At 60.5% G+C, this 23,693-nt stretch overlaps 1 protein-coding gene across 2 annotated transcripts; it reads left to right on the plus strand.

Annotated features, from left to right (window-relative positions):
* The first annotated feature begins 95 nt into the window (after positions 1–95).
* SPATA20 (spermatogenesis associated 20) lies at positions 96–11,242 on the plus strand. 2 transcript variants are annotated; one of them, XM_075518768.1, is made up of 16 exons: positions 96–140; positions 1,212–1,349; positions 1,618–1,682; positions 2,099–2,253; positions 2,493–2,636; positions 2,912–3,113; positions 3,211–3,341; positions 3,435–3,539; positions 4,055–4,129; positions 4,342–4,554; positions 4,707–4,899; positions 5,680–5,848; positions 6,308–6,516; positions 6,658–6,857; positions 6,981–7,061; positions 10,970–11,242. In XM_075518768.1, exons 1-16 carry the CDS (start codon positions 109–111, stop codon positions 11,138–11,140), a joined length of 2,283 nt encoding a protein of 760 aa, XP_075374883.1. In that variant the 5' UTR covers positions 96–108; the 3' UTR covers positions 11,141–11,242. The 2 variants fall into 2 exon arrangements, with proteins under 2 accessions (XP_075374883.1, XP_075374884.1); XM_075518769.1 differs by lacking the exon at positions 96–140 and adding an exon at positions 643–804.
* Positions 11,243–23,693: the final 12,451 nt, after the last annotated feature.

Raw genomic sequence — 23,693 nt, forward strand, 5'->3', positions numbered from 1 at the left:
AGGGGGGGGGGCCAGGCCGCGGCGGTGCCGCCCCGGAGGCTCGGGCCGGTCACGGGGAGCGGCGGCAGCTCCGCCCCGCCCCGCCCCGCCCCGTCCCGCCCCGCCGCCATGTTCGCGGCGCCGCTGCGCCGGGCCCGCAGGTACCGGGTGGGGCTGGGCGGGGGGCGCCGGGAGGGGCGGGTGCGGCCCCGGGGACGGGCGGCTGCGGGCCCCGGCTGCGCCCCGGCAGGGCGGGGGGCAGCGATCGCTGCGGCAGCTGGCAGCCCTTCTGCGTCATCGCTGCCTCCCCCTCCACCCCCTAAATCCTCCCTGCACCCCTCCCATATCCCCCGCGTCCTCCCCGCACCTCCCACATCCCCCCGAATTCTCCTGCATCCTTGCAACGCCCTGTACCCCTCTCGCATCTCCCCTAAATCCCCCCTGCACCCTCCTGAATCCCTCCCAAATCCTTTCTGCACCCTTACACCTCTCCTGTGTTCCCCATCGTCCTCCCTGCATTCCTCCGCATCCCCTGCATCCTCCCTAAATCCTCCCTGCATCCCTGTACCCCCAGCATGACTTTACACACTCCCTGCACCCCCTTCCTGCGCCCCTCTCGCACCCCCTCCTGCAGCCCTGCGCCCCAGCCCGGCATCCCGCCCAGCAGCAGGAGTCCCCTCCTGTCCCCCTCTGGTCCCCTGCTGTCCCTCGCTCCCCTCGCCGTGAAGAGCCTCTGCCGCCCTGCCCGCGCCCTGACCCACACCTCCCCGTGCGCCCACGGGAGGGGATTTTCCTCTCTGAGGACGCACAGGTCAAATCCCGCAGGTGCTGCTCCTTACCCGTGGCTGTCGGGTGACTGTGCCCCCAAAGGGTGCTGGTGGTGGGCTGGGGGCTGGAGGGGAGGGGGCCCTGGGGATGGCAGTCCCCGGGCCATGCCTGTGCCCAGCCGGAGGAGAACAACCTCGCCTGAGCCTCCGGCAAGCGGGGAGGACTTCGTAGGGTCCTGGGGGGGGTGGAGGTGGACGGAGCCCCAGCGGAGCCGCCCAGCCCTGGGGCTGAGAGCGGTTCCCGTGGCACGGGGAGCGAGTAGCGGGAGCAGCACGCCGTCCCGGGGCTGCGCGGGGCACCCGCAGGAGGTGAAGGTGGTGCTGGTCTGGGGCGTTGCGGCTCTCTCCAGGGGCTGTGCTTTGCTGTGGCGAGCAAAGAAGTGATGAGCCTGTTTGGCGTCGCAGGTGCACGTTTCTAACGGGGAGCGTGACCATGGCCACGGCGGGGACAACCAGCCCCCCCAGCGTTCCTCGTCACACCAACCGCCTGATTAACGAGAAGTCCCCCTACCTCCTGCAGCACGCTCACAACCCTGTGGATTGGTAAGAGCGACTGGGGCCTTTCTCCCTCCTCCTCTCCTTGCGCCCGTGGGGCTGAGGGACTCACTGCCACGGAAGCGATGGCAGGCGAAGCAGCGTGGCCTCCTGTCCAGCTCCCCGCAGGCTCGGGGTCCACGCTCCTGAGCCAGCCGTGCTCCCGGCTGTCCTGTCCGCCCTCCGCCAGGCAGCGGCTTCTCGGGCAGCTTTAGAGGAGCCCATGAATCCTGGCAGCAGTGACCCCTGAAGCTCCTTTCTTGTCTTCCCTCTGCAGGTATCCTTGGGGTCAGGAAGCCTTTGATAAAGCAAAGAAAGAAAACAAGCTGATATTCCTGTCAGGTAACCAGAAACAAGACATATTTCATGTTCCCATGTGTTTGTGGTTCAGTAGATGACCAGATAAGCTGGGCTGGGTCCTGAGCTGGTGTGTGAATAGCTGCATAGGTAAGGATGGACACTGGGCACTAATTCTCTGCCAGCAAGAGATGGCATTAACAGCTCTCGCTGAAGATGGGCTGCATCCAGGGGCCTTCCTGGCTACCAGGGTCCTTGGCCAGATTTTAGGAGCAAGAGCTGGAGAGCCCGGAAGGCCCTACAAGCCTCCATGCTCGCAGGAGGCCTTTCTCCTCCACCTCTTCTCCAGGGGGCAGCAGCTGTTCCCCATGGCAGGGTGTCCCACCTCTGAGCGATCTTCCATAACGTGTGTCCTGCTCCCTGCAAAGGGCCTTTCCTCACTTGCCTGAGCTTGTTTTCAGTTGGCTACTCCACCTGCCACTGGTGCCATGTGATGGAGGAGGAGTCCTTCAAGAACAAGGAGATCGGGGAGATTATGAACAAGAACTTTGTGTGCATCAAAGTGGATCGTGAGGAGCGGCCAGATGTGGACAAAGTGTACATGACCTTCGTGCAGGTAAGGGAGGCACGGGCAGGGCTCGGGAGGCTTTGACCGTCTCAAGACGAGGTTCATGGTCATGTTCCTTAGGCAAGAAGAACCAGTATGTGGGGTGGTCTGAATGGGGCCATGCATGATCACAAGGATGGAGAGGAGCACGCATCTGTCCTCAAGTGAGGCACGTGCATGTGCCAGAGGGGTACAGAGCAGAGGGTGCCTCTTGCGTGACCTTGGTGCACCCGTGATTTGTCTTTCAGGCAACCAGTGGTGGAGGTGGCTGGCCGATGAGCGTCTGGCTGACTCCAGACCTCAAGCCCTTTGTAGGGGGGACATACTTCCCTCCTGACGATGGAGTTCATCGTATTGGCTTTCGGACTGTGCTGCTCCGAATCGCAGAGCAGGTATGGAGCAGGAGTGGTGTAGCAGGCAGTGCTCAACCAACGGGGCCGCAGGGAAATTGGTTTGGGCTTGATGGGTGATTGAGTTAAGAGATACAGTCACGAGAAACAGTAGCCCAGAGAACGTGTCAGAGCTTTGGCTGGGTTAGAGATGGATTGGAACCGATCTGGGGAGGGGGACCGAGAACTGAAGGTGCAGTTTGGACTGGTGCAATGCAGGAAGCAGAAAGAAGAGAGACAAAAAATGGAAAAACTGACTTTCTCACTCTGCATCTTAGTGGAAGGAGAACAAAGATGCCCTGCTGGAGAACAGCCAGAAGATCCTGGAAGCGTTGCTACACAGGTCCGAGATCCGTGTGCGGGGCCAGGAGTCACCCCCACCATCCAAAGAGGTGATGGCCACCTGTTTCCAGCAGCTCTCCAACTCCTATGATGAGGACTACGGTGGCTTTTCCGAATCCCCCAAGTTCCCCACCCCAGGTCAGTCTGGCCTCTGCTGCTGAGCCCCACCGTGGGGCAGGCAGCACCGGGGGGCAGAGCCCACCCCACAGCCTCCCACTTTCTCCCTGTATTTCAGTGAATTTGAATTTCCTCTTCACGTACTGGGCTCTGCACCGAACAACTCCAGAAGGTGCCCGGGCACTGCAGATGGCTCTGCATACCCTCAAGATGATGGCCCATGGGGGCATCCATGACCACATCGGTCAGGTAGGAGGAAAGCCTCGGGGGTAAACCCCTGGCATGCCCAGGAGGCACGGGGTGGAGGCGTTGGGTGGAGACTTGTCTACTTGGTCTTTGCAGGGGTTTCACCGCTACTCCACTGACCGGCACTGGCACGTCCCTCACTTTGAGAAGATGCTGTACGACCAGGGGCAGCTGGCAGCCATGTACAGCAGAGCGTTTCAGGTACGGCCATGGCATCCCTCTGCAGGGGGGCTCACCTGGCACGCTGCGTGCTGGCTGGGGAGGGTTGGCTTGGTTTGGGGAGCAGCTTCAAAGCCTTCCCCAAGTAGTTCCCCAAGATGTTGCCCATCCCGTGGGCATGGAGCAGTCCCATGCTCCCCTTTAAGATCTGCTGGTCTTCATCTGGGCAGGAACGCTGGAGAAATCCATGTCAGCTTAGCCCCAGGGTTTTGAGCATAATGGGGGAGGGAACAGCCTTCTGCTGGTCTTTGCAAGAGTCAGCAAACACGTGCTGCTGCCTCTGACCTTGGTGTAACTCCAGGGTTGCTCTCCAGTGCCCGTAGATTTCTATCAGAGATCTTACTCTGAATCCATCCCTTGTTTAAAATCGCTGGATGTTCAAATGTTTCCCCCACTTTGCCAGCTCTTTAAATCAGAATCACTTATTATATCTCGCTGTGTCTCTTGCCTCCCTTCTGCCCCTTGTAACATTGACTTCCACCTTGTGCCTCCCGCAGATCTCTGGCGATGAATTCTTTGCCGATGTCGCCCAAGATATTCTGCTCTACGTCTCGCGGGACCTGAGTGACCAGGTAAGTTTTTCCCTGAGCTGGGCCAAAGGGAGCCGCTTACCCTGCCTTGGGATGTGGCTTGGAGCTGCTTTTCCCTCCCTCCCTTCCCAGCTGAGCTCAGGCTGGGGCACTGCTGCGGCTCGCTGGCCAGACTGCTAGCCCAGCACTGATGGAAAGCTGGCTGATGGTGCTCTCCTGGTAGCTGGAGAGTCTCTCTGTTGCTCTTTGCCCAGGCAGGAGGTTTCTACAGTGCAGAAGATGCGGATTCGTACCCAACCACCACATCCAGAGAGAAGCGAGAAGGAGCTTTCTGTGTGTGGGCAGCCGAGGAAATCCGGGCTTTCCTTCCGGACCCTGTTGAGGGGGCCACAGAGGGTACGACCCTGGGAGATGTCTTCATGCACCACTACGGAGTGAAGGAGACCGGCAACGTGAGCCCCATGAAGGTGAGGGAGAGCAAAGACCTGCCCGGTACTGGGAGCATCGGTGGGGGACCCGCACCCCTGGGCGTGGGGGGATGGCAGAGCAGCCCCAAAGCATGCGGGGTCCAACCCCTCCTCAGCCCGGTGGCGTTCATAGGACGGGACTCTCCTTTCAGGACCCTCATCAGGAGCTGAAGGGCAAGAACGTCCTTATTGTCCGATGCTCCCCGGAGCTGACGGCAGCCCGGTTCGGGCTGGAGCCGGGGCGGCTGGGTGCCCTGTTGCGGGAGGGCCGGCAGAGGCTGTCCACAGCCCGGGCACAGCGGCCGCGGCCACACTTGGACACCAAGATGCTGGCAGCATGGAACGGTGAGAGGCGGCTCAGCTCGGGGGGTGCGTGCCCTGGCTGGGCCCCTCCGTGGCTGCCCGGGGCCAGCACGTTTTTGGGGGCTTGTAGGCAAGAGTCCTGCTGGGACTGCACAGCCACCCATGGAGGCGGTGGGTGGGCTGGGATCCGGGGCTGTGGGAGCGGCTGGGGGAAGCAGCCCCACACCTGCAAGCCGTGGGGCTGCCGAGCATCGGGATATTGCTCTGGCTTTATTTTCCTCCCCTGTTGCCAGTAGAGAGCAGCAAAACTCTTCCCCTGGCTCAGCCTGGCTCCCCCGGTTGAGCTCTGGGGAAGGGGACTGAGCTGGAGATTCGGGACCCAGGCAGGGCACAGAGCCTATCTCCACTGCTGCATTAGCGGGGGGACCACAGCTCTGTGTCTGTCTGTCCGGGTGTCCTGCAGCAGGTAGTAACTGCAGTACCCCAGGCACTGTTCCCAGCAGTAAATGCCTGGGTAGCTGGGTCTGGAGCTGGTGTGAGCTGGAGTCCTGCGAACGAAGACTCTCTTAAGCCCTGTTTCTGCCTGCAAGTGAAGGCTTAGCTCTTGCTGGCCTTGCAGCGCTCTGCCCTTCTCTTTGGTGACAGTAAGTGACTTTCTTAGTCATTTGAACTGAGTGGAAGAGCTGATGACTGAGCCCTGACCTGCCTTGAACGTCAGGGAAGATGAGCTTCCTGCTGAGCATCCCTTAAAGGAAAGGTGGTGACACCCCCACCAGTTCCTTGTGCCCCCCCGAGCCTGTCCCCATGCCTGTGCCGTTGCAGGGCTGATGATCTCGGGCTTTGCCCAGGCTGGGGCGGCCCTGGCCAAGCAGGAGTACGTGAGCCGGGCTGCACAGGCAGCTGCCTTCCTGCGGAGACACCTTTTTGACCCCACCAGCGGGAGGTTGCTGCGGAGCTGCTACCGGGGCAAAGACAACACGGTGGAGCAGAGGTGAGCAGTGGTACAGAGAGCGTCTACAGACCGACTGGCCACCCCGCAGGTGCTGCCCAGGCCCCTGGCAGTCCCCGTCCTCCTCTCCTCCAGGCAGGACTGAACTTGGAGGGAGGGAGGCTGTTTGCCTTGCGCAGAACTGCCTCTGGTGCAGTTTGGGATGGATTAGTGCCTCCCCCCCCCCGGTGAGGAGGAATTAAGGTCAAATTATTTTCCATTCCTCATCTTTGGAGCTGGCAGAAGCCTTCCCCTGCCCTCCCCTGCTCCTGCTTGACGGTACAGAAACCCGGGGCTGAGCTGTGTGATGACTTGGCATGGCCACTGCTTATCTTGGACTGAGCTCAGGTGGCATCTCCTCAGATAGCAGAGACCAGTAGGCAGGGCTTTGCTGGGTTGGAGAACATTTCCCACCTGGCCAGTGTAGAGACCCTGATGCTCCTTTCCCATCTCCTGCTGCAGTGCTGTGCCCATCCAGGGCTTCCTGGAGGATTATGTCTTCGTCATCCAGGCTCTCTTTGACCTGTACGAAGCCTCGCTGGAGCAGGGCTGGCTGGAGTGGGCCCTGCAGCTCCAGCACATGCAAGACAAACTCTTCTGGGACCCCAAAGGCTTTGCGTATTTCTCCAGCGAGGCCGGTGATCCCTCTCTGCTCCTGCGCCTGAAGGATGGTGAGCTCGGGGACGTGGCCGTGCTCTGCGTGGGTTATGGTGTGGGGCAGTTTAGGGAGGGCAGGGGTGATGCCTGGCTGGGGGACCAAGCTGTGGGGGGGTGAGGCATTGGGCTGACGGAGGAGCTGTTCTCCCCTGCAGACCAAGACGGAGCAGAGCCCACCGCCAACTCTGTCACTGTCACAAACCTGCTCCGAGCAGCTTGTTACTCTGGCCATACGGAGTGGGTGGAAAAAGCTGGGCAGGTCTTGGCTGCCTTCTCAGAGAGACTGCAGAAGATCCCGATAGCCCTGCCAGAGATGGCCCGGGCCACCGCTGTCTTCCATCACACCCTCAAACAGGTACGGGCTGGGGCTCACGTGTCCCCTGCAGGACCTGCCGCAGGGAGGGGGCCCGGTGGCGGTGTGGGTGCAGTCACAGCTCTCTGCTTTCTCCCTCCTGCCACCCACGCTCTCCCCGGACAGGTCGTTATCTGTGGGGACCCCCAAGGAGAAGACACGAAAGAGATGCTGCGCTGCGTCCACTCCGTCTTCAGCCCAAACAAGGTAGAGGTGCCAGCCCCGCCTGCCCGCCCTGCCGGCCCTCCCCTGGCCCCCTGCGCAGCCGGTCCCCGCCAGCTGCCGTCACGCTCCCTGCTGCCGCCTGCGTTGCTGATGCCTTCGTCCTTTCTCCCAGTGTGGCTGTAGCATCCATCCTCCTCCTCTTCTGTCCTGTCCCCTTCTGGGAAGCATCCTATCTTTTCCATATTCGTAAGCGCAGCCGGCAGGGCCACGGCTGAGCCCCCGCACCCCTCTCCCTGGCACAGAGTGCTGGCAGCACAGCCCAGGGAGCGGCTACGGCAGCGGCTGCTGTTGCTGCTGGCTGCTTACGCTGCTCTCAGCCTGCGCCCAGCGTCCCCGGCGCTGCTCTCCCAAAGGAAAAACCTTTCGTTCCGGTGCGGGTGTGTCACGCCCGGTGCGAATCCAGCCAGTGTCTGGGTCACCTGCCTGGAGCCACCCTTGCGTCCTGGGGAAGCGGCAGGTTGGTACCTTGCTCCGGCTGTGTTGTGGGTGTGGGTACCCCTGGCCGGGAGGGGCTGGCTTTTCCCAAAAGCTTTGTCCCCAGCCCCCAGCCGTGCTGTCGCTGTGTGCTGGGGTCGCCGGTCAGAGGTGCCTCGCTGGGCGCATCCCGCGGAGGGGCCGTGCTGCCGTGGGGATGGAGCTGTTTGCTGCCCGTGGAGCTGGCAGGGAAGGGCAGCGCAGCAGCTGACGCCCATCACGTTCAGCGGGCAGTGTCCCTGCCCTGGGGACAACGGCTCAGGCCTTGGCAAGGCTGTCGAGCCGAGGGAAGCAGGCCTGGGCTGCGGGCGAGGGGGCTCAGCATTTCAGCCTCTGGACCAGATTCATCCCCGCCTGTCGGGTTCCTGGTGCCGGGGGCTGGCATGCTGAGCTGCAGCACGTGGGGAGCTGGCACTGGGGCCAAAGCACCGGTTTCCCTCTATAACCTTGGCTAGGGTGAACGGGGCAGGGCTGAGCCATCACCACAGGATTCCCTGCTGTCCTCACGTTAGCTCAGCCCATGGAGGCTTTTGTCCCTCACCCTCTGCCTATGTGCCCAGCAATGTTTAACACCGGTGTTGGGGGACGGTCACAACTTCTGCCCAGGAGTGCAGGCTGGGGACACAGCTCTGTCCTTCTTCTGCCATCTCCTGTCCAGCAGTACCCTTGGCCGTGCTAGTCCCCATGCTCCATGCGAGGCCTCTGCTCCCGCGCTCTTCCCCTCTCCCTTTGAAGGATTACAGTGGGTGACCCAGTTTGCAGGGATGGGAAGGGACGTGGTGGCAGCGGGGAGCCCAGCGCTGCTGCTAATAACCCTCTCCCTCTCCCTGCAGCTGGTTCAGCTGTCGGTCCCCTGAGTCCACGCAGGCTCCAGGGGGGGGTACGCAGCCGGCAGCTTCGGGGTCCTGAGCAGAGCAAATAGCGCAGCCATTCCCTCTTCTCCCATGCAGCTTGGTTCCCTCCTGCGAAGCTGGTAACAGGCCTGGCTGGTGGGGATGCTTGCTCCCCAGGGGCAGGTCCATGTCCCCCAGGCTGTTGCCTTCCTCAGAGCATGGAGGAAGAGGAGGGCTGGGTGCTCTGGATGGATATTTCCATGGGGGAGCGAAGCCACGGGGTGCTCGGGAGCTGCCCGAGGACAGCGGCGCCCGCCTGGGCTGCGCGCGGGGAGGGGTGCAGGGGGGCTGCAGCTGGAGGCTGGCAGCAGGCAGGGCGGGGGTCTGGGCGTGCCTGCCCTTGTGTGTGCCTCATGTTGTGATGGTGGGATGGATCAGGAACCGTCCCGTTCGGCAGCCTGAGTTTGTTTCCTGGAAGAAGAAACGTGGCAGGAGCATCTCTGCCGGGAAGGCTCTCTCCCCAGAGGAGCGCAGCCCCACGGGGGCTTCCCCGGTGCCACGCTCCTTCCCCGCGGACAGCCTCATCTCTGGCAGTAGCGATGGCTCCTCGCCTTGCAGAGGTGATGGAGAGAAGGGAGGAGAATCCCACCGCTCAGAGGGCCACGCTGCCTTCGGGAGCAGCCTGCTGCCTCCCGACAGCCATCCCTCTTTCTCTGCTGCATCGCACGGAGAAGGCAGAGCTGCCCCAGGTCATCCGCTCCAGGGACGCGGTAGCTTTGGGAATTGGCTTTGCCAAGGAGTTGGGGAAATGTCCCTGCCACGTCCCCTGCTACCCCCAATCCCATGGTGCCAGCAGGGCGGTGGGGGCTAGGCTCGTCTGCAGGAACACAATTAATTAGGTCGTTCCAGTAATTAATTCCTTACAAGCCTCACATTGAAATCCTTGCTGTAACGAGATGCCAATGACAAAACGGCATTGAGGTCACAGGTTTAAATGGACCCCGTGCCCGGAGGAGCCCTTTGCCGCAGGCAGCAGCCGCTGCTGCGGGGATGCAAGTGCTCCAAGGGCCATGCCAGCGGCTGTTCCTCTGGCGGTGCCGGTGCCAGGAGCAGAGAGGGTTGGATCCCTGCTCCAGGGTTGGATCCTGGCTCCTGGTATAGATTCCTGCCCTGTTAATGGTCTTTAGGGTAATTATGAAGGATCCCATTATCTCCTCAGCTGCAGAGCGCTAGCCTGCCGCTCGCCTTCATCCTCGCCCCGCAAGAGGACCTTAGGGAGCTTGTGAGAAAAATGAATAATGAATTTCAGATTGGACATGAATTGGTAATTAATCACTCCTGGAATTAATTCCAGACAAAGGCGACGGGGGAGAGGAGGTTGGGGGGGGAGGAGGTTGGGGGGGGGGGGGGAGCAGGAGGCAGGCAGGGAAATGGGCTGAGCCAGAGCTGGGTCAAGGCAGGGGCCAAGGGGGAGATGTGGGGCGATCGGGACAGGGTGGGACTGCAGCAGCTGCTATCCAGGGCAAGGGCTTGGGGACGCGGTGACCTCCTGGGGACACGGGGTGAGGGCAGCCCCTGCCAGGCACAGGAGAGGCTGCATGGGCGTCCCTGCTGGGCGTGGGTGCTGGGTTTGCTCCTGGCCCTGGGGCCGGTGGCAGAGGATGCCGCGTGCTGGGCAAGCAGTGCCATGGTGGGAGGCGTGCGTGCCACCGCTCGGTGGCTGGCAGGGGTGGCGGGACCCGGGGTGGCGGCGTTTGGTGTTGGCATCTCTCGGTGGCGGTGGCATGAGCAGCCCAAGCATGCGGCGAGCACGTCAGTGCTCGGCGGGCACCGCAACGGGCATGTGTGCGGGGCTGGGGCCGGGCACAGGCGAGGGACAGCCATGTGCTCCGGCAGCAGGATGCTGCTGCCGTGCCTTGGGCCTGGGAAGGGTCTGCGCTTTGCTCACCCTTTGTGTCTGTGTCGGCACCAGGCTCCCTGCCAGCTCCTGGCCTTTCCCGTGGTTAGCCTGCAAGCCCTGAGGCTTTGACAAACATTTTCTCTTTCAGAGAAGCTAATTATCACAGCAGCCCGGTTATCACCCCTGGCTGGTGCTGCTGTGTCAGCCGGGAGAGCCCCCGACCCACTGCTCGCCGGTGTCCGAGCTCTTGGGAGGCATCTGGGGGGCAGGAGGAGCTGGGCTGCAGGGTGGGAAGGGGCGGTGCTGCAGCCGGGCTGGGGTGGGGGCTGCCCCTGGGCTGGGTGGGGGTCCCCAGGGAGCCGGCTGGCGCAGGCAGCCCCGCTCGGGGCCGGTGTGCGCCCATCCCTGTGCTTCATCCCCGGCTGCCGGGCGTCGGGAGAGGAAAAGGGAGGCAAAGCTGCCGGGGATGGCGTGGACCACAGGCTCCTTGCGGTGCAGGCGCGATGGGAGGTGGCCGCTGCGGGACCCTGGCAGAGGGCTGGCACGGGTCCCCTCGGCTCCCCGTCCCCTCCCATCTTTGGGCGAGTGCGTGGGGGGACGCTGCCAGCGCTTGGCACGTCTGCGGGGAAGGAAGGACCAGCTGGCTGGGGCTGGCTGCGCTCTCACAGCTCCTTCTCTGGCAGGTGCTGATGCTAGCAGATGGAGACGGCGCTGGGTTCCTCTACCGCCAGTTGCCTTTCCTTGCGTCCCTGGAGAGGAAGGACAGGAAAGCCACTGCCTATCTCTGCAGCAACTTCGCCTGCTCCCTGCCCGTCACCTCGCCCCAGGAGCTGCGTGGGATGCTCTGCCCGTGAGCCCCTCGGACCCTCTGCTGCCAGGAAGGCGAGGGGGAGACAGACTGTCACGCCAGCCTGGGAACACGGCAGAGACCCGTAGTAAAGCCACCCCGGGCATCAGCTGCCTCCCGGATGGTTTCCCGCAGCGCAGTGGGACTCTGCCCTTCCCTGCCTGCAGCACGTCGGGCTCTGCTTGCACCGCTGCTCTGGCAGCATCTGAGCAGAACCGGCTCTGGTCCCCAGTGCGGGTTTTGGCACGGCCAGGAGACACCCACCGAGGAGCATCTCCTCCCCCTGCACGCGCGCTCGCTCCTCGCCTCTTCTTGCTGAGGAAAAGGAAAACAAATTAAATATAAATCCCAGCGTTAATGGAGGAGTCAGATGGGAAAACTGTTAGGGTTCCTATAGCAACCCGGGGCAACATTGTCAAAAGCACCTGGGTGACTTGGGAGTCAAGTGCTTTTGAAAGTGTTACTGGTTATGACAGCCGTGGTATTTTTCCATTACAAGGTAGATTGTAACATACGTTAAGTTAATATACAGTGCATGCAGAAAACCTGCTGATTACCACAGCTGATGAAAATGTGCCTCAAGACCCAGCCTAAGCACTTCCAAACAGCTAAACATCCTGTCCTGGCTTTGCCAAGGGTGCAGAGACCTGGTACAGCTTGAGAAAGGACTTTTCAAAGTGTTGTTTTCTTTGTAAAAGGCCCGGCAGCCAGTGCCCGCGTCCGCGCTAGGATGGGGCTTGGAGGCTGCACCGCTTCCCCGGGGACCCGCGGCGAGGTGCGGAGCTTCCCCGGGGCTGGGGTGGCTGGAGAGGGCAGGCGCCGGGGCTGGGGAGGCCGGGAGTGGGGGGCCGGTGTGCCCCACGGCTGCCAGGGGCTCCTGAGCGTTGCTGTGGGTGGGTGCCCCCAGCCAGCACCGCCCCGGCTGGTGCTCCCCAGCGGGGATGGCCAGCAGGGAGATGTCCCGCCTGTGCCGCGGCTGGGGCCGTCACCCTCCCTGCTGGGGCAGGAGCTGAGGGAGCTCAGGACCCCCGAGCCTGCAGGCAGTGGGGCTGGCAGGAGGGCGGCCGGCAGCAGCTCCGTGCCAGGGAGGACGCCTGGCCTGGGCTGGAGCAGGCAGGGGCGGATGGATGGTGAGGTAGGTTGGCTGGGGCCACGTTTTTGGCTGGGTGCTCTGGGTGAGTGCTGCGAGCCAGGGTGCTTGGGGCTGCAGCTGCCCCAGCCTGGCCCCTGCCTTTGCTTGCAGAAAGTTTGAATAACAGCACAAGAACTAACCCCTACAAACGCCTTTTGGCCAGCATTTAAGGAGAGGGGGGTGTTCGCTCTGAACTTTCCTGGCAAAGCCTAGGCTGGACCAAGGGTCTCGCCTGCCCTCACTGGGAGCTTGGCTGCATTCTGTTGATGGGGATGGTGCTGCCGCGTCTTGGCATCCGTGGACACTGAGCAGAGGGAGATAACCCACCCCGGCAGAAGCGGGACGCTGTCGCCAACCACACAAGCTCCCTTTGCTGCATCGTAAACTTTATTCTCCCTTTCCTCCCGCCCGTCCCTCCTTCTCCTCTCTGCTTCCAAATGGGCAAGTACCACATTTTCAGCATCCTCTGACACCCTGGGGCTCCCCCGGCACGACAACCCGTGCCCTGGCCAGCGGGATGCTGTCATCTGGCAGGGAAGCAACGCTGAGCCGCGTTGCCCGCCAGCTTTCCAGTGGGTTGTGCCAGGATTTGGGGGTAACCGGCCAGGAGAAATGCCTTTGAAGTCAAAGAGGAATTTTGCACCTCATCTCATGAATGCTTTCTATGCTTGTGGAAAAGGAGGGGTTTTTATTTTCTCTCCTCTCTTGGTTTTAAAAGCTGAAGTGTTTCTGGAAATCCAGCTGAAAATTGCTGGTTTGGCAGATGGCTGGCTGCTTTCCTCTGGCTTTTTTTTGTTTTTTTTGGTTTGTTTTTTTTTTTTAACTTGGCATCTCTGCTGTGGGGATTGATTTGACACCCGTCCTCACGAGCGCTCGGAGCGGGTTGGTGCTGTGCCCGTGCCAGGAGAGCATCCTCAGAGAGCGGGGCTGGCGCTGAGCACCCCGCGGGGAAGCCCAGACATCTCGGGCCCCGAGGCTGGCCAGGTCCATGTGCAGCAGCCGTCCCCAGGTTGGCATGGTGCTGGGGGTGATGTGCCGAGCTCATTTTGGTGCCCACCGGCTCTCATGGCACAGGCACTGGGTGCCTTTCTCCTGCACCGTCTTGCTTGTCGGTGTGTCTCTGTAAGCAGCCGCCAGGCAAAAATGTGCTGTGAACCTCTGTCAGGATGAATTGGGCTCACCTCTCAGAAAAAAAAAACCAAAACAAAAAAGGAAGAAAAGTCTTCTGTAATAAATAACTGATGTTGTGGCACCTCGGTACTCCTGGCACCTCCACCTCGCTGCTGCCTGCGAGCCGGTGGCCCCGTCCTGTGCAGCCCCGTGGGCCACCCGGCTGCTTCAGCCCTTCGGGTTTATGGCCTTGGCAAAGGGCCTTTTTGCTTGAGTTCAGTTGCAGCAGCCCCCTCGCTGGTCCCCTCAGCGTCCCCTGGCTGGGCTGGGCTCTGGGGCACCCATGGGTGCTGCTCCTCATCAGCAGGCGGTGCTGAAGGAGGGCCTCGCTGTGGGAGCCCGCACGGCCACGGCAGTTAAACCCTCCCGGTGATGCTTCCTTCCTCATTACTCTCCTGTCGCTATCCCACTGACTTTGCTGCAAATGCCGTTGATTTGCTGCAAGTGTTTTCCGGGGCGAAGAACAGGAGACAGGGCTGGCAGGGTGCTGGCCTGGGCTCTCGGGGGGTGATGGAGCGGGGTCTCGGTGCTCAAGGGTCCCGTGCCACTTCACAACATCCTGACCCCTTCCCATGTTTCCTGTGGCAGTGGGTGCGGGGGCTGCCGGGGACTCGCCTCAGGGCAGCACCGGACCCCCCTTTCCCTGCTGGCAGGGAGGCTTGGGGCGGCAGGAGGTGGCATCCTGCGCTCCCCCGTGCTTCTCTCCAGCTGCAGAGCTGTCAAACCCCCCCCCCCAAAACGTATTAAATAACCCATGTGCTGTTTTTTCCCCATGAACACTTGGGTTTGCTATCAGGCTGCTCTGGAGGGTGCAGGGGGGGGGTTATCATCCTGCCTGGGGCTCTGGGCTTGCCTGGAAGCCCCAGCAGCTGCGGATGGGGAGAAGCAGGTTTTCCCCTTCCTTTTTTTTTAATAATGAAAAAAAAAAACCCTTTCAACATTTTAATTTTTAACTCTTTCATTGGGGGATCTGCAGTGCACCCCATCGCTCAGCCCACCAAGGCAGCTGGTCAGCTGATGCCCGTCGTGCCCCTTCAGGGGGTCCGGGGCACATGGTGTGGGGAGGCAGCGCCGGCGGCCACCCTTGCTGCTCTAATGAGGCTTTCCCTCTAATTAATATTCCCCAACAAAGCTGGCGCTGGTTCTGGGTCTCTCGGCTTTTATCTCCATTGGCATTGATGTGACATCAATGGGAGACGGGGCTTTGAAAACTGTTTGTTATTTGCGATGTTGCATCTGCGGGAGAGGGAGGATAGAGAGGGGTGTCCTCAAGCCGGGGTCCAGCCCTGCTTCGGTGCCTAACCCCCCCCCGAGACACAGGTGGGGGTGCAATTTGGGCATCCCTGTTTCCAGCCCCTCTGAGAAGGTACGTTGGGCAAAATAATGAGGTTTCTGCACCTAGCTGCTTCCCGCATGGGTGCCCGATTCACACCCGAGCATGCAACTAATTCACGCCTGAGCACCCCATTGCGCCATGCTTGGGTGGCCAATCAGTCAACACCTGAGCACCCAATTAGTCAACACCTGAGCACCCAATTAGTCAACACCTGAGCACCCAATCTGCTCATGCCTGAGTGGCCGATTAGCCCCTGCCTGAGGGTTGTTTTGGGCATAAATGGGCAGGTTTTGGTAGCTGGGGGCTGTAGTGGTGCCGATGAGGGAGTAGGTTGGGAAGGGCCAGGTGCTGGTCATGGCTGCTCTGAAAGCGATGGAAAAGCCCCACTGCACCCCAAAACATTTAGGGAGCCTGTGGCACCCCAGTGCAGGCAGACCTAGGGAAGGGCAGGGGCAAGGAGGGCAGGAGTCCCGGGGCCGGAGTCCCGCTGGTGCGAGGAGTCCCTCCGTGTCCGTCCCGTGCCCCCAAGCCCAGTTACTCCAATATTCACCCAAAGGGAATTTGTAGCCGGCAAGCTGGCGTGGTGAGTCCCCGGGGCGTTTTGGGGAGCTCACTGGGGTCCCCTTGCACCGGGTGGCGGGCGGGGGGCACGTGTTGGGCCGCAGCCGCCCTCCTCTGGCATCCCACCGGAGCATCTGCAGGCAGCGGCGGGGGCTGGCAGGCGAGCCGCCTCCGCTCCCCCCTCCCCGCCCCGGGTTTGTGTTGCACAGATGTTCACGCCATCCAGCTCCGGTAATTCCAATATTCCTGACAAGTGAATTTGCAGCTGAAGCTGGCCAACACTTGCTCAAAATGTGCTTTTTTTTTTTTTTTCTTTTTAAACCGACTTTCCATGCGGAGCGGTGCCAGGGACCAGGGGGGCAGTGCCAGACCATGGTGTGGGGGCTCTGCGGGGGGGGCCCCGCTTGGCTTGGCTACTGCCTCAGTTTCCCCTCCCATGAAAGCCTGTCGTGGCCGTTCCTGTCCAAACCATCCACCATCCCCGCGTGGCCCTAGAGCGTGTGCCCTGCTCGGCATCTCCCAGAGCCACCGTGTGCTCCCCCTCCTCTTTTGCCAGGATAAACTGGGGATCCTGAGCGCTGCTTTTCAGGGCAGTGCCCCCAAAGCGGGGAGCGAGGGGATCCCAGAGACAAGCTAATGGCTCTGCCCTTGCCAGTGGGTTGGTGTTGGGATGCTGATGGGTGGACTGAACAGTCGGGGCGATGGGGAGATGGGATGGGAATGCTGCCTGCCTCTCCCCAGAGAGAGAAAACACAAGCGGGATACAGCTGAGCTGTTTAACGCCTATTTTTTACTGGGCAGACACACTCCGGGGGCCGTGCAGGGGAATTCGCAGCCATTCCCAGGCTGGCTGCCATGGCCACAGGCACGTGCCAAGGCATTTTGGGGATCATCATCCTCACGCGATGCTCAGCCACTCTAAACAGGCGCTGCGGCTGCGGACCGATGCTTTTAACCAGCTTTAACACTTGGAGATCTCCCTCTCCTGCCTGGCAGCGCTGCAGGAATCTCATCCGTTTCTCATAGGACTGTCACCCTCGGCCACCGCTGGGAAGGCAGGGAAAGATGGGACGGGATGGCTGGAGGCCCTGCAGCGCCCGCGGCACGGCGGGAGGCCATCCGTGCTTATTAAGGGTTATGCAATAGACACTTGGCCATTACATGGCTATTAATCCTCCTTTAATGCGGTTTCGGTATTTACTGACCACGGTAACTATTGCATTAAATTGAAATTAAATGAGTATTTTGGAAGCTTTACAGAAGGGCAGAGGAGGATGTCTGGGGAGGTGGGTTCAGGTTTGTGGGTGCCTGGGTGGGAGGGGGGTTTTGGGGGTGCATAGAGGGACAGGGAACCCAGTGTGTCCCGAATGGCCTTGTCACCAGCGTGGGGATGTCCCTCAGGTGCTGTGCCAGGCTGTCAGTCCAGGTGAGGGGCTGGTGGCATCTCCGGTGCCTTCAGCACTTTGTGAGCTGCTAAATTAGAGGCGAGAGATGCTGAGGGCTCCCGGGAAGCCTCGGCTGCTAATCAAAGGGGAAGAGGCTCTGCTTTTCATCTGGGGCTTTATACACAGCTCCAGCGAGGGCTGATGGCCGGGTGGATTTTGGGGTTAACCCCTTGGGCACTGCAGCCTGGCAGGAGCATGTAGCAACACTTCATGGTATCAGCTAAGGCTGAAACCCACATCAGGGACCCTGGGGCTTGGGGAAAGCAGGAGCTGGGTGGTGGTGCCTGGGCTTTGGGGCCAAATCTCCCACTGGAATAGCAGGGTGGGCCCCCAACCATAGGAGCCGGGTTTCTGGCTGCAGCATGGCTGTCCTGAGGCCACTTCTCCCGGTGCCTCGGGGCTGATGCCTGCTGGCTTGTTTGGGGGTGTCACCCACAGACCAGGAACCTGAATGTCCCTGCCTGACCCAGTGCTCTCCTCCCCGTCCCCGACACCCATGAATCTGGGACAGGCAGAGCTGGAATCACTGCAATTATCCACGGATTAAAGGCGGCTAATTTAGTTTGAGTTACAGAGGCTAAATTGGATCGATACGTTGGGGTGAAGTACATAAAAGAGGAATCAATAGGTTTTCAGAAATGCAGAAGATGGGCTGTATAACTTTATGGGGTGATGTTTTTGGGGCCGGGGTAGTGGTGATGCCCGAGTGGTGCAGGGCCGGGAGGGAGAGGTGGAGACGTGGGAGCCGGTGGCAGCCGATCCCTCGGGCGATGCACGCCAGCAAAGCAGAACTGCAACTCAGCACAAGGCTTTCATCAGGTTTTTGCAGCTCAGCAGACTGGAGGCTGCCGTGACAGGCGCGAGCTTCGGCTCTGCGGGATTCGAGGCATGGGTTTGACAGCCGGCCCCCACCCGTGCCAGCTCGCTCACCCCCGCGCTTGCTGGGGACATCACGGCTGCAAGGAAACTGGTTTGACGTTCAACCGGAATTTGGGCAGAAGCTGGCTTGGGCCGTCTGCAGGGTGTGCACCAGCCAGGCATCCTCACAACTGGATGCTCGCTGGTGTAAACTGGGGATGTCCCAGTGGCCCCCAGGGTTTCTGAGCCCCCGTGGCCACCAGCAAGGGCTCAGTCTGTCTCCCTTGTACTGCCTTCTGGCCAGCAGCGTGGCGTGAGGCAGGGTCCTTTTTCATAGCTGACAGGCCATGAATATTTATAGCAGCATATTAAAAATGTCCACCGCATCCCAAATTAGTCATTGGGCCCTGGATAGAGCCAGGGTGCTGGGTATGGTGGCACTGATGTCAGCCCCGGCTCCGCGGTCAGACGGTGGCTGTGTGGCCCTCCAGCTGGGGTGTGATGGAGCAGGGGGGGTCCCCGTCCCTCTGGGGCCGCATGAGCAGCTCTCGGGTCCTGCCTTTGGACCAGACCCTGCTCCCACATGCGACCCCCTTGTCCCTCCTGGGCACCTGCTCAGAACGCTGGCAGCACCAGGCTTTCTACACCTCTCGGCACCTCTTCCTCAACATCTCGTGCTTTAAAACTCAGGTTTCTGTGGCTGTGACTGATGTCTCCATCAGTTGCCGAGGGGTGCGGGAGCTGCTACCCCTGCCACGTGCCGGGGATGCCGGCTGCCTCTGAGATGTGGAAAGCGTGGCCAGCACAAACGTGTTTATATCCCAGAGAAGCAGGCAAGAAAGAGCATCGGTGTTTTGGTGAACAACTGGAAATTAAAGGGGGAGAAGAAGGGGATGAAGCTATTTCCCAGCTCCTAAGGGGTTGGCAGGGATAACAGAGAAAAGAGCAAAATCTAATTGAGAAAGAATATACAAAGACAAAAGTGCTGGAGGGGGTCCTGGTCATAGTGCGAAGCCTCAGCCCGAGTGTCGATGGAGGATCGCACCGCAAGCTCACGGGGGCTGGATGTGTCCTGGCAGCTTGGCCCAAGGTGGGGGCAAGAGCGGGTCTCCCCATGGTGTTTGGGGACCCTTCAGCCCATGGGGAGGCTGGGCTGGGGGCTACGCTCTGGCAGGGGAAGGTCTCTGGCTTTGCTTTCTCGGTCCGTAACTCCCCATTGCTCTGATCATTCTCCACCCCGGCTCCGGCCAGGGACCTAGGTGTTCCCAGCAGAGACTTGTTTCGCCTGGAGCGGATCGCCAGAGCCAGGCAATCAGCCTCCGGTAGCAGACACCGCGCCGGGAAATGCTGACATTATTAGTATTATTATTATTAATTATAAGCCTGCTTGCAATGGGGGTGTTGGCAGCATGGCCAAGAGCCCAGCCCCTGCTCCGAGCACGCTCTGCAAGTGGCTGTCCTGGTCATGAGGAATTAAAACCTCAGTTACTGAAGCTCAGCCCTGGGGGGGGATGGTCCAATGCTGGGGGTCGGAGCCTGCACCAGTGGGTTCGTTGGGCTGGGGGATGCGGCTGCTGGGCATCCCCGAGAACCTCGACGCACCCCTGGCACGAGGGGGCTCAGCCCCACCAGAGGGTTCATCGGGTTGGGGACCTCATGTCAGCAGGTTTGTGGGGATGGGACAGGCTGGAGAAAAGTTTCTGTCCTCTCCCCATGGAAAATGTGATCCCCACAGACTGGGCACCCCCGGAGGTCTGGGGATCCCATGGATCTTCTCCCCGCAGGTCAGGGATCTCTGGAGATCCGGGATCCCCACCAGCACGGGCAGGACACCTATCCCTCCACTCCGAGGGAGCAGAGTCAGAAGCAGGAGGAAGGGGTTCTGCTCACGAGCATTGGCAAAGTCATAATTTAAATTTAATTTAAATTCCTTTTCTTTTTTTTTTTTCCTTCTGTATTGCTGTTTTCTTCACTAAATGGCATGTTTTTCATCTGTTGGCAAAATGAGGATCTTTCCACACGCAGTGCCCAGGCCGGCCAGCGCTGGCAAGGGGACAGCCGGGGAGCGGGGGGACAAGGGGAGGAGTACCCCGCGCTGGGGGCAGGCAGGCAGGGGCAGCAAGGCAGAGCAAAAGGAGGTAGGAGATAAAATTAGGAGGAAATCAGGCTGGAAACGTGCCCCTGGGAGGGAAAGCTCTGCGTGTGGCTGTGGCACAGCTGGGTCAGCCACAGCCGGCGCGGGGCTGGGGTCAGCGTCCCCATCCCCGCGCTGCTTTGGCAGAGCCCCGCTGCACCTCCACCCATGCGGGAGCGGGACGGAGGGGCAGCGGGGACCTGGGGTCCTTTGAGGCTTGGAAAGCTGAGAAGCACGGGCAAAAACCCCTCTGGGAAGCTGCTGCTCTCTCTCCACGCCACCTCCCGTCTGTCTGTCTGTCTGCCCTTTTGCTCTGGTCTCCCTCATCGCACACTAATGATAGTCCTGGTTAGTGCCACTAATGAAGGGCCACAGCTTCGATTGCCGGGACGGATCCTGTGCTCGTCTCTGGCCGAGTTCCTTGTGGTATTAATGAAGCCCTAAAATCCCTTTTGTCTCCCAGGGCAGCCAAGGGGAAGGGCTGCGGTGGGGTGGGGGTCCCGCAGCCCCCCCTGCTGGGTACAGCACCCTGGCTCCTCCTGAGCCGCATCTCCATGGCAACGCTGAGGGATGCTCCTGCGGGATGCTCTTTCAAGGCCGCCGAGGGGAATCCCAGCAGCCCGGGGGCTTCGGCACCGTGCAGGGTCGGGGAGAAAACGCTTGTCTGGGCTGGGAGCAAGGCCATCTGCCTGTCCGTCTGTCTGTCCACCCACAGCAGTATCACTGCGGATATTGCGCCAAGGCGCTGCTTGATCTTGGCCCAGGCAGCAGCCACTTAAAGCCCACGTCCGCACGGCCTCCCCCGCTCCCCAGCCTCGCCGGCGATGACAAGCGTCTCCCAGGGCAAATAATTACAGAATTAACCCCACAATCCTTTCAGCCCCTAATTTTCTGTCCCTGACCGCGTCCTTAGCTTGGCTTCAGCAAGCCGAGGGATCAAAATCTCCAACCATTTCCATAGCACGGCACCAGCACAGCGTTTGGCCCTGAATATATATTTCTCTGTAACATCTGTCTTTCCTTTTCACTGTGGTTTTTATTACTAGACACGTTCGTATTAAAGTAAACACAGCCCAGGAGCGGGGGTTCAGGGGTCCTCGTGATGCCTCGGGACCAGCGGGGAGGCCGGGATGTCTGGGGCTGCTTTGCACGAAGGCGTGGGGTGGTTTGCAGGGAAGCAGGATCCATCCTGCTTCTCCGAGGGTCTCCTTCGGGATGTCTCAGGGCAAAAATCAGCCCTGCAGAGAAACGCAGAGCTGCGCCGGTGCTCGCTGGCCGGTCGCTACGGGACGGTGGTGCCTTTGGTGGGGCTGCCCTCTTCTCCCAAAGTTGTCACCCTTGTCCCCCCAGGCTGTGCATGGGGAGCTCAGACTGCTCCCCTTTATTTGTTGCCATTTATCTATAATTTAGCATGGTTTTTAGTTATATTCTAATTGAGTTTCATGTGTCACAGCGTGTCTCAAACAGAAAATATAAATATTTAACAACCTCCACTGGTAATAAAGATTCACATTTGCCTCGTTCTTGTTCCCAGTACATGAATATTCTGCACCACGCTCCGCGGGTATTAACTTCATTCAGATTTCTCCCCGGTTATGCAATATAACAGTAATGACAGATAGAAGCCAGATCTTAAAAAAAAATATAATCAAAACCACCAACGACAAACCAGTTTGATGTCATTAACTCCTCTCCGTTGATTAGGGGAACACTAATATGTTCCCTTTCATTGCCGGCTCCTCTGTGCGTGCAGGCGCCGTGTGCCCGCCCTGGCAGCGCTGCGGGTTGGAGCCGCCCCAGTCACACCAGTACAGGCGAGAACTGGGGCATGGGAAGGGCAGGGGCAGCTTGGGGGAGGGCAGGAGGCATATGAGGCTCGGGTCTTGCAGGGCAAGGGTTTGGGCTGAAATAAAGCCGGGATTGTGTCCCCGCTGTGCTGCCGCTCGGGCAGGGATGTGGGTGAGGCTGGACAGGAGGTAAAGCATCACTGGTCCCTGCCTGGTCTGGGGCAGGGCTGTCGCAGCCAGGCACTTGGACAGTGAAACGGGCCGGGGCCACGGCGGGAGGAAGCCCTGGGTGATTTTTGGGTGGTGGCTGCTACCCGCGAGGACAAGCTGGGTCTGTCCCAAGCTAGCGGGACCCGGGCGCTGTGGGAGAGTGGCTCTCGGGGCAGGTCTCAGGACTTGCTGTGCTGGGGGTGACTGAGCACCGCAGCCAGGTCTGGTGTGCCGGGGGTTGCCCAGGTCTGCACCAGGGGAGACGAAGCCGTTTGGGCCACAGCTGGGTCCAGGCTTCCCACCGAAACACCCCCCAAACTGCCTTTTGTACCATTATGAATGTTTTAAGGCAGAGCGAGGCTTGTCGAGCACGTCAGCTCTGGCACGGCAGGAGCAGTGGCAAAGCGGAGGCAGGGGACAGGCTTCAAGCCTGCCGGTGCCCTGGACTTGGCTGTGGGGCTGCCAGGAGGTCGGCGCAGGGCAGCTGCCCGTCCCTTGCCCCCGTCCTCGGGTGGTCTGGGGACTCAGGCTGCTCCTTGGAGAGCTCCCGCGGGAAAGGCTGGAGCTGCGAGCTGCTCAAAGGCTGCCTTGCAATCGCCAAACGCACTCGGTACCCCAAGAAAAGGGAGGACGGGGCGGGACACTGGGCTGGTACCAGCGTGCAGAGCGTGAGCGGGGCTGGCACCGGGCTCCCCTGGTGTTATGGGGCTCAGCAGCACTGAGGTCCCCTCTCCAGCCCTGCAGTCATCCCCCGGGCTCCCTGCACCCCGCAGGGCAGCCGGATCCCTGCCAGCTCTGCCCTTCTCCCGCGCCTGCAGCCCCGACCCGCTGGGTCCAGCACCTCCTGCATGCGTGAATGTCATTTTGGCCCCGTGCAGCTCTGGCCGTGTGCGCTCACAAGGGCTGGGCAGCCCCAAACCCCTTCTTTTCTGCCCCATTCAAGTGGTAACCCTTGCAGCCCGCAGTGCCACCAGCCAGGTTAAAACCCCAGCAGCAAGCTGCTCGTGTTCTCTGGAGATCCAATAAGGTAATTATGATTCATGCCAGAGAAAGGCCATGGATGGGCTGGGTGATTCAGCTAAATGGTGTTGAACAGCTAAAAGCACCTCGGGTACCGCTGGCACCTCCTCACCGGCACAGCGAGGAGCAGACAGAGCCGATGCAGAGAAGGGGACCGCACTGAGCAGCCGGCACGTGGCTCACGCTCGGGGCTCACCGGGGCCACCGCGCTGCTCTGCCACCTCTTGTGCCACGTCCCTTGCTTGCATCTCACACGTCCACATGCACACGCCTTGCTCACGTGCAGGCTCGCCAGCACGGCTCGCTGGGTGCTGTCTCTTGGCGGGGCTGGGCTCGACAGCAAGCCGTTGCCTGGGTTTCTGTATATCATGAAGATGTTGCAAGCTGCTGAAAATTCAAAGTGCTGTTTTAATTATGTGCTATGAGGAAAGCAGCCTGAATCTTGGAAGGAGGTTAACGACGGGACTGCCAGGATATTTTCAGTGGCAGAAACCCAGAATACATCCCAATATATCTTTAAAAGGGAAAAATGTCAGGTTTGCCTATGAAATAATAACTAATAACCTATAAACAATGACATCACAGTCCACCTCGCTGCTGGGGAAGTGATTTAGAGATGCCTTGCCTATGTGAAACAAGAACATCTGCTCTCTGCTGGAAAGAGGAGGAAGATCTCCTCATCAGCATTAAATTTAAATGAGCCAGTCCTCATTTGCACGCTTCTGCACGCTCTGGCTCCTGCAAGGGGGTGACTGGGGAACGCAGGCTTCAGTGGAGGCTCAGTAAGCTGGCTCCCCTCCCTGGCTTTCCAAAAGTGTGAAAATCAGACTTTTTTATCCAAGAAGGCTCCCCTGGGCACAGAATGACCCGTCGCAGCCCCACGAGCAGCCGGGTGGGATTGGGTCTC

This window comes from Mycteria americana, chromosome 16 (genome assembly GCF_035582795.1).
Source record: "Mycteria americana isolate JAX WOST 10 ecotype Jacksonville Zoo and Gardens chromosome 16, USCA_MyAme_1.0, whole genome shotgun sequence".
NCBI classification, from domain to species: Eukaryota; Metazoa; Chordata; class Aves; order Ciconiiformes; family Ciconiidae; genus Mycteria; species Mycteria americana.

What these genes read in the sequence shown, in the direction of transcription:
- SPATA20 (XM_075518768.1), top strand. Translation starts at nt 109, where the DNA reads ATGTTCGCGGCGCCGCTGCGCCGGGCCCGCAG. An exon ending in GACAACACGGTGGAGCAGAG is followed by an intron (nt 5,849 to 6,307) that starts GTGAGCAGTGGT and finishes CTCCTGCTGCAG; the next exon opens with TGCTGTGCCCATCCAGGGCT. An exon ending in GCTCCTGCGCCTGAAGGATG is followed by an intron (nt 6,517 to 6,657) that starts GTGAGCTCGGGG and finishes TCTCCCCTGCAG; the next exon opens with ACCAAGACGGAGCAGAGCCC.